This window comes from Octopus bimaculoides, chromosome 5 (genome assembly GCF_046866305.1).
Source record: "Octopus bimaculoides isolate indiv1 chromosome 5, ASM4686630v1, whole genome shotgun sequence".
In the NCBI taxonomy this organism is placed as follows: domain Eukaryota; kingdom Metazoa; phylum Mollusca; class Cephalopoda; order Octopoda; family Octopodidae; genus Octopus; species Octopus bimaculoides.
The window spans coordinates 87805575-87821027 of NC_142932.1; the positions used below are offsets into that span (position 1 = coordinate 87805575).

A 15453-nucleotide genomic window follows, 5' to 3' on the forward strand; every position below is an offset into this window, starting at 1 on the left:
CCATGTACCTAAAGCCAATGTAGTCATAGAATCCTGGAAAAAAGTCACAGAAAAAAAATGTATTGTTCGACGTAAAAAAACACAAGACTGTGACAGTTTCTTCGTGACATTGGTTGGAATGTTCATTGTTAATCATCAACTTTAAAAACACTGATTATATACTCTACTCTAGGTACAAAACCTGAAATATGGGGAGGGGGAGAATCGATTACATCAACTTCAGTCCTCAACTAGCACTTATTTTATCGATTTCGAAAGGATGAAAGGCGAAGTCCACCTCGGCGGAATTTAAACTCAGAAGAGAGATCAAATACCGCGAAGCATTATGTCCGGCGCGCGCTAACGATTCTGCCAGCTCAATAAATTGTATTAAGAAATTGAAGAAAGGTATTTTATCACGTATGTGTAAGGCTATCATACATATACTGTGTACAATTCATGTACTATCAGTTAAGTAAGTGACTTGAGATAATTTTTTGCGTTATTCCTTTAACTGTTTATAGTTATTAAATAAAATGTTACTTTTTCCAATAACTATTTTCGGGACACCCCTTAATCAATATATGAAACCAATACTGACCAGACCAGCTCAAACACCACCGTCGCAAAACACTGTTCTATTAGTCAACAACGTTTGTCGACACGTTGCTATGGCGGCAGCAGTTCAGAAGGCTTTGGCGTGTTCGCAACAACCACCCGTTTCTATCCTTGTTGGTAATGACGCGAATTTCATAACCGGTCAAAAAATCATTCCAATCACTTTTCCCTACCTAGTTATCTCTGGGGTAAGCAACACTGCTTTTATTTATTTATTTATTTAATCACGCGTGCGCGTGCACACGCATACACATAACTGTTGTTTAGTCTAAAGTTAGCAATGATTGAGCAGACCTCTGATTAAAGGTATTCTAATCATAACATTTTCATATATATTTCGCGTATGTACACAATGTAGGGAGTGATTGATATTCTTTTATTCTTTTTTTTTTTTACTTGTTTCAGTCATTTGACTGCGGCCATGCTGGAGCACTGCCTTTAGTCGAATCAAATCGATCCCAGGACTTATTCTTTGTAAGCCTAGTACTTATCTACCAGTCTCGGATTTTTTTTAAAACGGGGGCCACATTTTTCATTAATGTTTTACGTAGTGTTTTTGGTACCGAAAGACTTTCAAACTTCGTATACTTATCTATTTTGTGTTATAGAACAGAAAAATATTTTTGTATTCGAATTTATTTCATGTAAAAATTTGTGTTAGTTCGATAATTTCAACCAATCACTGACGTCCATTCAGCCGATATACATTAAGTGCCGACTACATAAACAAACGATTCTTCGTTTTATTTGCTTTTTTCATTTTAAATTTGCTTTAACCCTAACCCTAGGGTTAGGGTTAGGGTTAATTGTTTCAGAATCGTTTGTTTATGTAGTCGGCACTTAATGTATATCGGCTGAATGGACGTCAGTGATTGGTTGAAATTACAGAAATACGACAACTTTAACATGGAATAATTTATGGATTTCTTTTTTTTTAAGAAGACTAAGAGAAAAAGATGTTTTATATGACACATTCTACCAGTGTTCCAAGTTTCAAAGTGTTTCGTTAATGAAAAATGTGGCCCCCGTTTTAAAAAAGATCCCCAGTCTCTTTTTGCCTAACCGCTAAGCTACGGGGACCTAAACACATCAGCATCGGTTGTCAAGCGATGTTGGGGGGGACAAACACAGATACACAACATATACACACATACATATATATGACGGGCTTCTTTCAGTTTCCGTCTACCAAATCCACTCAAGTCGGCCCGAGGCTATAGTAGAAGACACTTGCCCAAGGTGCCACACAGTGGGACTGAACCTAGAACCATGTGGTTGGTAAGCAAGCTATTTACCACACAGCCACTCCTGCGCCTATATAAGCGTTTTGGCTGTTATTTGTAGCAAGTCGAGCAACCACCTTCGTGGTTCCGGAGTTGTATTCAGTTGTTCTAGCCAACTGAAATACCTATCATTAACACCAACAGAGGATCCATAAAACTGGTCTCCTTTTTTAGTGTTCTTATAATTAATTTTCTTTTTTTAATAAGCGACATAACTTGACGTACCACGTCTTAACCACACAACTTGATTTATCTTTTATCTTTTATTTGTTTCAAGTACTGGAATGCAGCTATGCTGGGGCACCGTCTTGAAGAGTTTTGGTCGAATATATCAACTCCAGTTCTTTCTTTTTTTTGTGTGCGTGTTTTTTAAGTCAGGTACTTGTATCCGTCATTTTTAACGAACCGCTAAGTTACAGGGGCGTAAACAAAACAACATCGCTTGTCAAATGGTGGAGAGGAGAACATAAACACGTGTGCACACGCATAATGGGCTTCTTTCAGTTTCCGTCTGCCGAATCAACTGACAAAGCTTTGGTCAGTTTGAGTCTATAGTGGAAGACACTTGCTCAAAGTTCCATGCAGTGGGGCTGAACCTGAAATCATGTGGTTAAAAAATAAACTTGTTACCAAACAGCCATGCCTGTTTTTTGTTTTGTTTTTGTTTTTACAAGAAGTAAGGTAAAATAAGAGAATAATTTGCTGGCATGGCTTTGTGTAAGAAGCTTGCTTCGCAACCATATGGTTTTGGGGTTCAGTCCCACTGCATGGTACCTTGGGCAAGTGTCTTCTACTATAGCTTCAGGCTGACCAAAGCCTTGTGAGTGGATTTGGCTGACAGAAACTCAAAGAAGCCCATTGTGTGTGTGTGTGTGTTTGTTCCCTCATCACCACTTGACAACTGGTGTTGGTACATTTACGTTTCCATAAATTAGCGGTTTGGCAAAAGAGACTGATAGAATAAGTACTGGGATTGATTCAACTAAAAATTCTCCAAGGTGGTGTCCCAGCATGGCTGCAGTCTAATGACTGAAATAAGTAAATGATAGAAGATGAAAAAAAACATTCAACAGAAAATGTAGAGATTTTTTTTTTTTTTTTTGTGATAAAATATGAATTATTACAATAACATTCATTATCAAATACTTACATAATCTCTTCCTCTGTCTTTCTCTCTCTCTTCCACACACACACACGTCCATTTCATATACATGAACATACATCTTTCACTTTCTCCTCTCTTTCCCTTTAAAACAAAAGTAAATAATTAAAAAAATTTTACAGAAATTAACGAACTGTGGATGACAAGTGAAAGATCTCCATTGACTTGAAAATAATTTTTAAGAAAGCATTGAAATATTGTCTGTTTAAAGAAAGCTAAAATATAAATACTTACTGTACAAACAACTTACATTTTTGAAATCACATTCAGTTAAAAATATTTCTAAATGATTAAAATACTGTGTATGTCAAAAAGTTGATGTTTTTTTTTTCTTAGAGAGGTGTAGTCTATGATGTGTGTATGTGTCACAGATAGTAGGCATGTGTTTGTGTTGATTGACACTCTATGATATTCATTATATGTGTGCATATTCTGTATGTGTGTTGACGTCACAGAAGCCATGTTTTTTTCATCGAAATAATAAGCAAAAATTGTGTTTAATCATTTCCAATAATAAATAGAGGTTCAAATATCACAAAAATTTGTACTGCACTGCCAAAGGTAAGTATGAAAATAAATATGCAAAAAAAAATTAAGATAAAATATACTATTTCTGAGACATTTTAGGTTCACACAAACATCTCTAGAGTTTTAGTATTAAGATATATATATATATATATATATATATATATATATATATACAAAATATATATATATACATGCATAATCAATCCAAATTCGATAACTGGCACCCATGCCAACCTCTCCTTCATTGGACACTAAACTCAGCTTGCGAAGACCTGTTGGGGCAAGTGAAATCAAAATCATGATTGAACCAAATTCGATGACTGACACCTGTGCTAGTGGAGCGCTAACAGCACTGTCCAAGCGTGATCATTGCCAGAGCAGTTGTCTGGCTTCCATGCCAGTAGCATGTGAATAGCACCATTTGAGCGTGATCGTTAGCAGCGTCGCCTTACTGTCACTTGTGCCGGTGACACGTGAAAAAATATTCAAGCGAGGTCGTTGCCAGTGCCGCTGGACTGGCTTCTGTGCAGGTGGCATGTAAAAAACACCATTTTGAGTGTGGCCGTTGCCAGTATTGCCTGACTGGTCCTCGTGCCGGTGACACGTAAAAGCACCCACTACACTCTCGGAGTGGTTGGCATTAGGAAGGGCATCCAGCTGTAGAAACTCTGCGAGATCAGATTGGAGCCTGGTGCAGCCTTCTGGTTCGCCAGTCCTCAGTCAAATCGTCCAACCCATGCTAGCATGGAAGGCGGACGTTAAACGATGATGATAATACATATATATATATATGCACACATACATATGTACGCATATGTATACATACATATATACATACACACACACGGACGCACATATATATATACACACATATATATCTATACATACATATATATATATATATATACATAACTATAATAATAAGTACCAAACGAATTTCTGTGTGTCAGTGTGTCACACTTTGACGATAATAGTAAGTGGTGTGAAAGATAATGGTGATGGTGGTAGAGGGGAAGGCAGCGAAGTCAAAGGTATTGATGGTGGTGGTGTCAGAGGTCTGAATGGTGTGTGTATGGCAGTTGCGGTGGCGATGGTGGTATTACTGGTGATGTGATGGTTGAAAACAATCAACAGAAAGAAATAGAGAGAAAGAACGAGGTTAGATAGAAAAAAATTGTACTGACCCCCAAATCGGAAGACAAAAAAATGTTGTTTATCACACAGCTTTGCAATATGTTCCAAGTCGACAAATTATATCATTGTTTTGATGAAAATTGTTCATTGCATGAAAAATATTGGTTGATTTTAATAAAATTTTAGCATGTACTCAATGCATGAAGTGTCACTGTTGGGCACAAGGCCCAATGAAGTGCCTTCTACAGGAGTTAGCTTAAAAGCCACCTTTTAAGCTAGTGTATATAATATAATGTATACACACACACTCATATATATACATATATACACACACAACAGGGCTCTAGTAGAAGACATTTGCTTAAAGTACCACACTGGGACTGAACCTAAAACCACATGGTTGCACAATGAGCTTCTTAACCATATTACTTTTACCAAGGATCAGGAATAAAAACAACTAGGTAGAGGTTCCCATGTTGGATCATGTTAGATTTTGTTTTTATTTAGCATTATTTTTATTCATGTAGATATTATGCCTTTTATCAAACAGTACACAATCAAGAAGAAAACATCATCATATTTAGACACTTTAAGTATTTAATAGAGAAAGTAAATTGATGGGATATAAGCCATGTTGCATAGAAGTGGTGCCAGAATATTTAATGATTGACCTTTTTTTCTAAGATGAAATAAGCGTTATTCAATATCTTTTTAATGAATAGAACCAAAAAATGTGTTTATTTTTGGTTATAATAGTGAATTAAATTGAATCTTTCTTTCTTTTTTTTTCTTTCTCATGGACAAAGGTTAAACAAGAGAAGTGAAGGTAAAACCACCATCATCATCATTTAATGTCCATTGTCCATGCTGGCAAGCCAGAGAGCTGCACCTGGCTCCAGTCTGATTTGGCATGATTTCTACAGCTGGATGCCCTTCCTAACAGTAAGCACTCTACGGTGTGTGCTGGGTGCTTTTAACCCATAAACTGCGATACGCCACCTCAGTGGCCAATGCGACAGTGCAACAGGCCATGGAAGTAGGGCATGATCTGACCTAATTTTGATGATGTATAATGTATGCACACGATACCCTTTCACCCCAGAAACAGTGTAGCTAATCACAGAAGGTGTTAAGAAACACTGAGTATTTTTTTCGAGTGATAGATCGATGTTGATCTTTACCCAAAATAGGCTCAGCAGTTCGTGTTACATACAGCAAAATCCTAGCAGTTTATGGGTTAATACAGCAACCACACAAGTGCTATTACATGGCACCGGCACAGGACTTTTCTTCACCAGGGTGAATCTTCTTCACCAGGGTGAGTGGCTTTAATACTTCTGCATTCCTCAACTATGGCCAAAGTTTCTCCAAATCATAGGGTAAATCTTAGCTGTGAGAGACTCAACCTTTTCCACAAACACTTAACTAAATGACAAAGAAGTGAAATAAAACCAGTACTTGTTTGTTATTGGCTTAACGATCCTCCTGAGATACAGCAAAATGACAAAAACAATTGTGGCTTGTTTATACCCATAATATAGAGCAGTTGCTGTTATTATAAGTGACTGATTTATAAATCAATCAGGAATGGATAAAGGAATGAAGCAGTCATTTTGTATATCAATAAGAAATAATGATTGTCTTTGATAGGTAAAAATACCTTCAAGTTATTTATAAATACATAACCAAAAAAACCTGTGCTCTTTAAAATTTTAAAAAAAAACTCTTTATTGCTAATTATATATTCTGTTTGTAATTAGATTGATGAAATCCACTTTCAAAACTATTACACAGCTTTACTTACAATCAAAGCCAAGTTCCAACTTGCTAATCAAGGTAAGATAATTAGTTTTTGTCATTCTATGATGTGCCCCTCTTCTTGTGTAACCTAACAATAATCAGATTAAGCTGACAAGGTGACAGGTTACCAGTCAAAAGTCAGCCTTCTGTATCCTATCACTAGCATTGTACTAAGTTCCTGACACCTTCACTAACTCTGTACAACAATGTACACTTAACCTTGTTTTAAAATAATTTTGTGGTTATAACCAAGAGAAGGACATTTGGTTCTGATAAATGAACAATCTTTATTTTGACCTAAGTGGATCTAATTCAGCCTCAGTGCACTCAGAACTATGTATTTTGCTTTAAACTATTTATATATTACTAAACTGCCACTACAGTGTCTGTTATGAATAAATAAATGAATATATATATATACAGATCCATGTTTTATATATTTAATTACACTGGGAAATTAAGCACCCACTCCCTGTGATGGACTTTTCTGCAATTTGGGATGAAGATTGAACTGAGAAAAGTTCAGAGGATATCCTACACTTAATAAATTACAGGTACTTGTTTGATTATCCTCAAGCTATCAAAATGTTACTAACAACAAAATATGTCTTAATGGTTTAGCAAGGAAGAATGGACAGTGCCCATAAAGTTCACAAGCCCTCCCAGATATGTGAGATTGATGTGACTGATGCTCAGCTTGAATATCTGTAAGGCAACATTTGTAGGAAAAAAAAAACATGGGTGTGAAGGAATTCCAGAAGGTTGTTGCTCTGAGAAAAAAAAAAAGGATTACAGATTGGTTAATGTGGGGCTTGCAAGAGTGCTAGTGGCCATAGTAGGGGAAAAAAATACTGTGTAGGTGATGAGATGGGAAAGAAAAGTATGTGTGTTTTGTAGACATGAATGAAGGAGAATGCAACTAGGTAATTTAAAGGAGCAATCAATGCTGCTTTTAGTGTTACTTGAGTCTGCTGTCAATTTGTGGTTTCAAATCAGTTTTGTTTTCTCTAATCACTTTTCTGTACATGCAAGAGATGGTTTCTTTGTTGGAGTCCTATTGGTATGATGCCCATTTCAGGTATTTTAATATCTTTGAGAGACTACAATTTAAAATTTGAAATATGATTATTGATATGTAGAAAGAATATAGCAATTGTTTTAACTGAGATTACATATACACATATTGAAGTGTGTGTATGCATGTTTTATTTTACTTGCTGGGTCTGGAGGTAAAGGTCTTCCTAGACCTGTGAAATTGATGTCATTACTGCTGCTCTTAGACCTTTATAAATCAACATCTATTGACTTACATTGATTAGAGAGAGATCCACTAAACATCTTGCCATTCACTGCAATCCTTGGTTATCTCCTTTGTGAAGTTCAACCTCCTAAGATCAGCTTTCACCAATTCTTTCCATGTCCTTTTCAATCTTCCTCTTCTGCAGGTTCCTTCTGTTTGGATAATTGGGCACATTTTTTTAAACATAACCCTCATTCTTTATATGCATCACATGTCATACCAATATGGTCTTCTTTATTGCATTCTATATCTCACATCCCTTTTACTCACTTTATCTCTCAATTCATTTCTTCTCCATGGTTCATAAATATGCTAACATACACATCTAGTCATGCTTGCTTGCCTGATTTCTTTCCAACCTTTGCACATACTCTACATTCAATGACCATGTCACGTTCTGATTCATACACAAACATCATACAATTTGCTCTCCTAGGGGTGCTTCAGAATATTTTGGTTGGGCACTAATTTGTAATAATGCTAAATTGGAGTTTCAAAGTAAGTGTATTTCTGTAAATCTGAGGGTGCACCATTGACTAGTGAAGGGGCTGTACCATCCAGTGCACCCACTTAGTGATGAGCATGAGAGCGTAGATAATAGTTCCCTGAACATTTCCCATTCCATTCTTAACTTGGCTACTATCTTTCAGAACTCCAGCCTCCATTATTAATTAGGTCATCTAGGTAACAGAAACTATCAATCACTCTAAGGTGGAATGCTTCCAAGAATTTAGAAAAAATTATTTCATGTGTGCTATCATTGCTAACTACTCCTGTATATCGCAGGAAGTCTTTCATTTCTGTCAGCTTATCTTGTGATCCACTGCACTCCTTATGCACTCATTGTTCACATTGGATACTCCTTATAACATTTCTTCCGAATGCTTTTCTGCATATTGAGCATAGTTACTTTGTTCATGGATGTAGAGGCTTGTCTTCTTTCCTGCCAACCAAAACATTTATCTTCACTAAGTTTACTTTGAAACATTTTGGTTCTATGCTTTGCTTCCACATTTGAAGTTTCTTGTCTAATTCTCTTTAATTCTTTGATAGATTAATGTATGAGAAGTAGGTCATTGGTGTATAAGAGTTCCCACAGACAGATAGTCTTAAATTATTCTGTTATAACCTCACCGAAGCAATGACTAGTGACCGAGACCTTTGGAAATATGCAGTGCGTAAGAAGACCCGGCAAGCCAAGTGAGACCATAATCCGTGGCCTCTGCCAGGGGTGTAGCCAGCCCACTTATTCATACTTTTACTTCATTGGACACTAAACTCTGCTTGCGAAGACCTGTTGAGGCAAGTGAAATCGAAATCGAACCAAATTCGACAACTGGCACCCATGTCAACCTCTCCTTCATTGGACACTAAACTCTGCTTGCGAAGACTTGTTGGGGCAAGTGAAATCGAAATCGAACCAAATTCAATGATTGGCACCTGTGCCAGTGGAGCGCTAACAGCACTTTCCGAGTGTGATCATTGCCAGAGCAGCTGTCTGGCTTCCATGCCAGTGGCACGTAAATAGTACCATTTGAGTGGGATCATTACCAGCGTCGCCTTACTGGCACTTGTGTCAGTGGCACGTGAAAAAAACATTCACACAAGGTTGTTGCCAGTGTCGCTGGACTGGCTCCTGTGTTGGTGGCACATAAAAAACACTATTTTAAGCATGGCCGTTGCCAGTACTGCCTGACTGGCCCTCGTGCCAGTGGCATGTAAAAGCACCCACTACACTCTCTGAGTGTTTGGCATTAGGAAGGGCATCCAGCTGTAGAAACTCTGCCAGATCAGATTGGAGCCTGATGCAGCCATCTGGTTCACCAGTCTTCAGTCAAATCATCCAACCCATGCTAGCATGGAAAGCGGACGTTGATGATGATGATGATGATAGCCTGAAGAACTATAATAAAAAGGCATAGGCTAAGAACTGATGAATACCTACCTGCACTCTAAATTTCTTCCTGAACTCATTAACTCTCACCTTAGAGGCAGCACCTCTGTACATCGCTTGCACAAATCTCACAAAACATTCATCTTATATTAAGCACTAGACTACAGAGCGTGGTGCCTGTCAAAGGTCCTCCTGCTTGGTGGCTGTTAAATATAGTGGTTTGCTCTCTCAGTTAAGAACTTCTATAATTGCTTCACTAGAAGCAGAACATCAGTGTTACCCCATTTAGGCATAATTATCATTTATGTATTATAAAAATCCATAGATGCTTAAATTCATTCTTGTTATTTTCTTTTTTGGGGAAAAAAACTTAGATTCCAAAGTATGGAAGACATGTCTGAGAAAGTATCCATTAATGCCAGCCCCACACTGTGAAATTGGCTCAGAGAGCAACTTTGTGATTGGCAAAAAACAGGTAAATAGAGGTATTTTCCATTAATATGAAAGAATTATTGCTATATTTTGAGAAAGTCATATTTTCCAATATGATTCAACATATGAACCGACAATGGTTATTATGCTCTTCTTTATTCTTTATGAGATACAGCATAAATGTATGAACAGGCTACAGCACTATGACAAAAAAGATTCCTTCTTATAATGAAATAATAAATATATGAATAATAATCACAATCAGTGTATCTGTTTAATTACTGGCAAAACAACTCTTCCAAAATATAAGGTCTGTTCCAACACATCATTTCGGTTCAAACTTTGTGTCAAACATGTAGTTAAAAAAGCTAACACTACTTTACCCTTGTGGTTTAAAAGTGTTAACATTTGTTGACAACACTTGTTGAATTAAGACAGCATGCTAGCAGAATTATTAGTACACTGAGTAAAATGCTTAACAGCATTTCGTCCGTTCATACATTCTGAGTTCAAATTCTGCTGAAGTCATCCTTGCTTTTCATCCTTTCAGGGTCAATAAAATAAGAACTAGCTGAGCACTGGGGTTGATGTTATCGACTTACCCCTCCCCAAAATTTGAAACTAATATTTTTTGCATTACAAACAGGTTACTAAGATCCCACTGTGTTACTTAAGGAACTTACCTCAGTTTGTATCTTCATTGTGATAAGACACCAAGTTGAAATAAATGATAAAATGAATGTTTTATGGTATTTAGTTTTATTCAGCTATTTTCTAAGTTCAATCTTTGTTTGAGAGAGACTTTAGCTTTCATTCATCTGGGGTCAGTAAAATAAGCCCATGCATGTACTTTGGCAAAAAGATGACTGAAAATGCAAAACCAAATGAAATACTGTAAATTCTTTAATTTTATCATTAGAGTCACTGAATTGCTTGACCATTGGATGAAACACCTTGCAATAATTATTCTGCCTCTATAAGGCAGGGAGCTGGCAGAATCATTAGCACGTTAAGCAAAATGCTTAGTAGCATTTCATTTGTCTTTACATTCTGAGTTCAAATTTCACTGAGGTCAGCTTTGCCTTTCATCGTTTTGAGGTTGATAAAGTAAGTACCAGTTGAGAATTGTGGTACTTACTCCTCCCACCAAAATTAACTTACTCCTCCCACCAAAATTTCTGGCCTTGTGCCAAAATTTGAAACCAATATTTATTCAGTCTCTGATCTCTGATTTCAAACCCCACCAAGGTCAACTGTGCATTTCATCCTTTTCAGTTGATAAAGTACCAGTCCTGGATAGTGGATTGGTAGAATTAAGGGTTGGTGATAGGAAGGGCATCCAGATGTAGAAAATCTGCCTCAACAAATTCCATCTGACTTGTGCAAGAATGGAAAAGTGGATGTTAACTGATGAAGGTGGTGGTGGTGGTGGCAGCAGCAGCAATGATGATGATGATGGTGGTTGTGGTCATCGTAATCGTGGTGAGGAGCAGAAGAAGAAGAAAGAATAAGAAGAAAAAGAAGTACCAGTCATATATCAGGATCCATTAACTTAATTACACACCTTCATACATTCTATATGTCCTTGTACATGACTTAGAAAATTTATTTTTCATTGTTTTTTTCTTTTTGTGGATAAAATTATTTCTTTTCCTTTTCTCTTTCTTTTATGTATATCTTCTGGATCATTCTAATGTAGTTAATCTGTGAATTGACGAATGTTGTTGAACTAAAATTAATTTTACTACAACCCTCACCTGTCTGGATTGATTTCTCTTTAGAAGATATAAAGCTGTTCAGAGGATCACAGGTAAATGCCAACAGCAGTGTGTGTGTGTTTCTTTACCTTGACATTACATAATAGTTGTAAATAAGTGTCACCATCATGCAAGCAGTATCATTCATTCCCAATCTTCTATGAAAACATGTCCAGTCATGGTAAAATATTACCTTGCTTGGAAAACAGTTGAGTGTTGGTGACAGGAAGGCCAGATCTCAATGAATTCCATCGGACCCATGCAAACATAGAAAGGTGGATGTTAAAACAAAGACGATGTATGTGTGTGCATTTGTATGCACTTGTGTATCTGTGGGCATATTTGCATGTGTGAAGTATATGTGTACATCTGAGTATGCATGTGTGTATGTTTGTGTTTGTGCGTACAAATATATGATATTCAGTGACAGTCTATGTAAAAAGTACTCTTTCATACAGAAACCAGTTGACAAGGAGATAAAGGACGATGAAGAGGAACATGAAGTTGAAAATGACGATGGTGATGAATGCATGAAATACAATCCAGTAAGTACTTACACCTATTTTGCTTCTGTTGCCAAAGATGGGTAGGTAGATTACAGCTTGAGCTTTGGTACATTTGGTTTGTATAGCTCAACCTAGCTGTATTTGAAGCAACAAGCAAACTCACCACTTTATGTGGCTACTGGACCTGCTACAAATTGCAGCAAAATATCTCTTAAATCATATATATATATATATATATATATATATATATATATACAAAGAATATATATACATGTATACACACATATATGTACATACTTACATCTACATGTGTATATATGCATATCAGGGTACAGGACATTAGAACAATGAACTACAGACAACGGAACGAACACATAGGAAAACGGAAAGCCACTTGGAATATTCCTTCATCAGCTGTCTCTATTCTAACCTGACGTTTCGAAGATTATATATATATATCCTAACGTTTTGAACATGGAGGGAGACATTTAATAATGAAATCACCCTGAACATGAACTGTCTGAAAGAAAGATATGATGGTCACGTCCAGAATACTTTTGATCATAGATTTGCTCAAGCAGGACTGATCAGAGATTAGACATAAACAACAACAACAACAACAAGTAGCTACATACAAATCAACATTATGATCATCTTCACCAACATCATTAATGTTGTTCTAGGACAGTGTCTTGCCTCCTTGTTGCACTCATTTACTATGTGATACACACAACAACATCCAAAAACTGCTATTATTTGTTGTGCATGGGATGGTCATTTTATAACTGGATGCTTTTCCCATCACTAACCACTTTACAGAATGTACTGGATGCATTTTATCATGCTATCAGCTCTAGTGAGATTGACTGCCTAAAATGTCCTTTTTATTTTGCATTAATTTTCATTCAGAGTTATTGCCCTCCTATACAAATTGATTTCACCACAGATATCAGAGTCCACTTCATCATTTCCTTTTTCAGCATAGTATTTTTGCATGCATTTATGTATTGAACTTTTTTATATCTGTTTCTATTATTTCTTTCCTTTCTAGTTTGGTATGGATCTGTCTGCTATCTCCAAAACAATGCAAAAGTGGTCCCTTGTCAATCAGCCATTGAATAGTCGGTCAAAAGTAAAGCAGATTAAATACGAGGTTTGTATTTAGTGATGTGCATCTCTCTTTCTCTTTTTCTCTTTTCTTGTTTCAGTCCTACACTATCTATCCAGTTATCATCATCATCATCATCATCTATATATTTTGTCTATGTATCCAGCCAACATTTGCAAATTGTATCTATCCAGTCAATACTCCATATATACATATATCTACACAATGTTTATGTCTATCTAATCAACAAATGCACACATTAACTATCCAGTCATCATTTACAACATCTTGTCTATGTCTTCATCATCATCATCATTTCATGTCCATGTTCCATGATGGTATAGGCTGAATTGTTTGACAGGGACCACTGTGTCCAAAGACTGCATCAAGCTCCAATGTCTGCTTTGGTATGGTTTTTATGACTGGATGTCCTTCATAACACCTATCACTTTACAGCTTGCACTGAGTGCTCTTATTTCGTGCCACCTGCACTATTGAGATCACCATGTAGTTTGCAGCAGGACTATGAACCCTAGGGTAGACTCAGTGAGGAGAAGGTTAGCTTCATGGTAAGGGATGAGTGGATTATTATGGGAGGTTGGGGCAGCACAGGTTCCTCCATAGAGATCTGCATGGCTACTCACACCTAGTATGCTCATGAGAAACAGATATACAGACAGAGACAGAGATAGAAAATATCTAGTAGGATCTGAAAGTGCCCAAGTTGCACTGCAAGGTACAAGCTGGGTAGAAGTGGGTGACCCTATCAAAATCTACACACTGTATCTGTCCAGTCAACATCTGCTTATTGTATCTGTCCAATCAATATCTACATACTATGTCTTTCTAATAATTTTCTACATGCTATCTATATATCCAGTCAACATTTACACACTGTGACTATATATCTACTGTGTCTAGGAGTCTATTTTACCATAGCTCCTGTTATCTTGCTGCTGCTGCTGCTGTTGTTGTTCTTGTTGTTGTTACCACCAACACCTTCATGTTCATAATGATAAAGCTGATGAAAATGGTGTGATTATCATCATTATTACTATCAGTATCATACGAGTTTTGCTATTGTTATTGTGATAATCATTGGGGGGTTCTCCTTGTTGTCATCCCCTCCACACACACACACACACACACACACACACACACACACACACACACATTATCATTATTGTCATCATCATCATCATCAATTTTGTTAATTTGCTGCTGGAGTGCAGGGTTAGTTGTTATCATTTTGATTGCTTGTGGTTTTTGTCATAATCATCAACTTACTTATTTAAATCATAATCGGTGGCATCATCATCATCACCATCATCAACAACAACAACAGTAACAATTATCCATCTAATTTAAATGTCTTCGTATCACAGTTATTTAATATATCATTTGTCTCTTTTTTTCTTTTCTTTTTTCTCTTTTCAGATAAATGGTTCCTATGATATCAAATTGTTATCATATAGTTGAGCAACACTCAATGGAATATCTGATATCAATGTATCGTCGAAACATTTCTGAAAATCTAAATCTTGATGGATTATCCAACATCAGCTCATCACCATCTAGCTGACTGATAGAGTACATAACATCAACTTGTCATATAGCAGAATAAAATTCAATGACATTTGTGATACAAAACAGTGTTTATGTAACTAATTATAGTGCAATGGATTATGTGATATCATCCTTGTTATCATGTATCTTAATAAAGTTTTGATAGAACATATGATATGAACTTATCATTCAACAGAATGAAACTCAATGAAATTTCTGATACAAAAAAATAATCATATAAGAAAATGGAACATGATAGATTATCTGTTATCATCCTTTTTATTATGTAATTAAATGAATTTCTGACTCACCATAAAATATAAAACATATATATTAACCTAATTACCATATTTGGAGTTAATAAGTGATTCCATAGCTTACAATTT

At 36.3% G+C, this 15453-nt stretch overlaps 2 protein-coding genes across 2 annotated transcripts in view; one reads left to right on the forward strand and one right to left on the reverse strand.

The window, feature by feature from the left end:
- LOC128247916 (uncharacterized) overlaps nt 1-721 on the reverse strand; it is a 14792-nt gene extending 14071 nt beyond the window's left edge. Inside the window, exon 1 of the mRNA XM_089352555.1 lies at nt 581-721. The gene's annotated coding sequence lies outside the window, so the exon portion shown is untranslated. The remainder of the gene's footprint in view (nt 1-580) is intronic.
- LOC106874989 (nicolin-1) lies at nt 516-15151 on the forward strand. Its single transcript, XM_014922923.3, has 7 exons — nt 516-785; nt 6465-6540; nt 10073-10173; nt 11830-11940; nt 12346-12432; nt 13445-13546; nt 14939-15151. Exons 1-7 carry the CDS (start codon nt 516-518, stop codon nt 14978-14980), a joined length of 789 nt encoding a protein of 262 aa, XP_014778409.1. The 3' UTR covers nt 14981-15151.
- The last annotated feature ends 302 nt before the right edge of the window (nt 15152-15453 follow it).

Excerpts from the sequence above, each read along its gene's own strand:
- LOC106874989 (XM_014922923.3), top strand. The coding sequence starts at position 516 with ATGTTACTTTTTCCAATAACTATTTTCGGGACACCCCTTAATCAATAT. Across the intron at positions 786-6,464 it reads CCTACCTAGTTATCTCTGGG|ATTGATGAAATCCACTTTCA; the intron begins GTAAGCAACACT and ends GTTTGTAATTAG. Across the intron at positions 13,547-14,938 it reads TAAAGCAGATTAAATACGAG|ATAAATGGTTCCTATGATAT; the intron begins GTTTGTATTTAG and ends TTCTCTTTTCAG.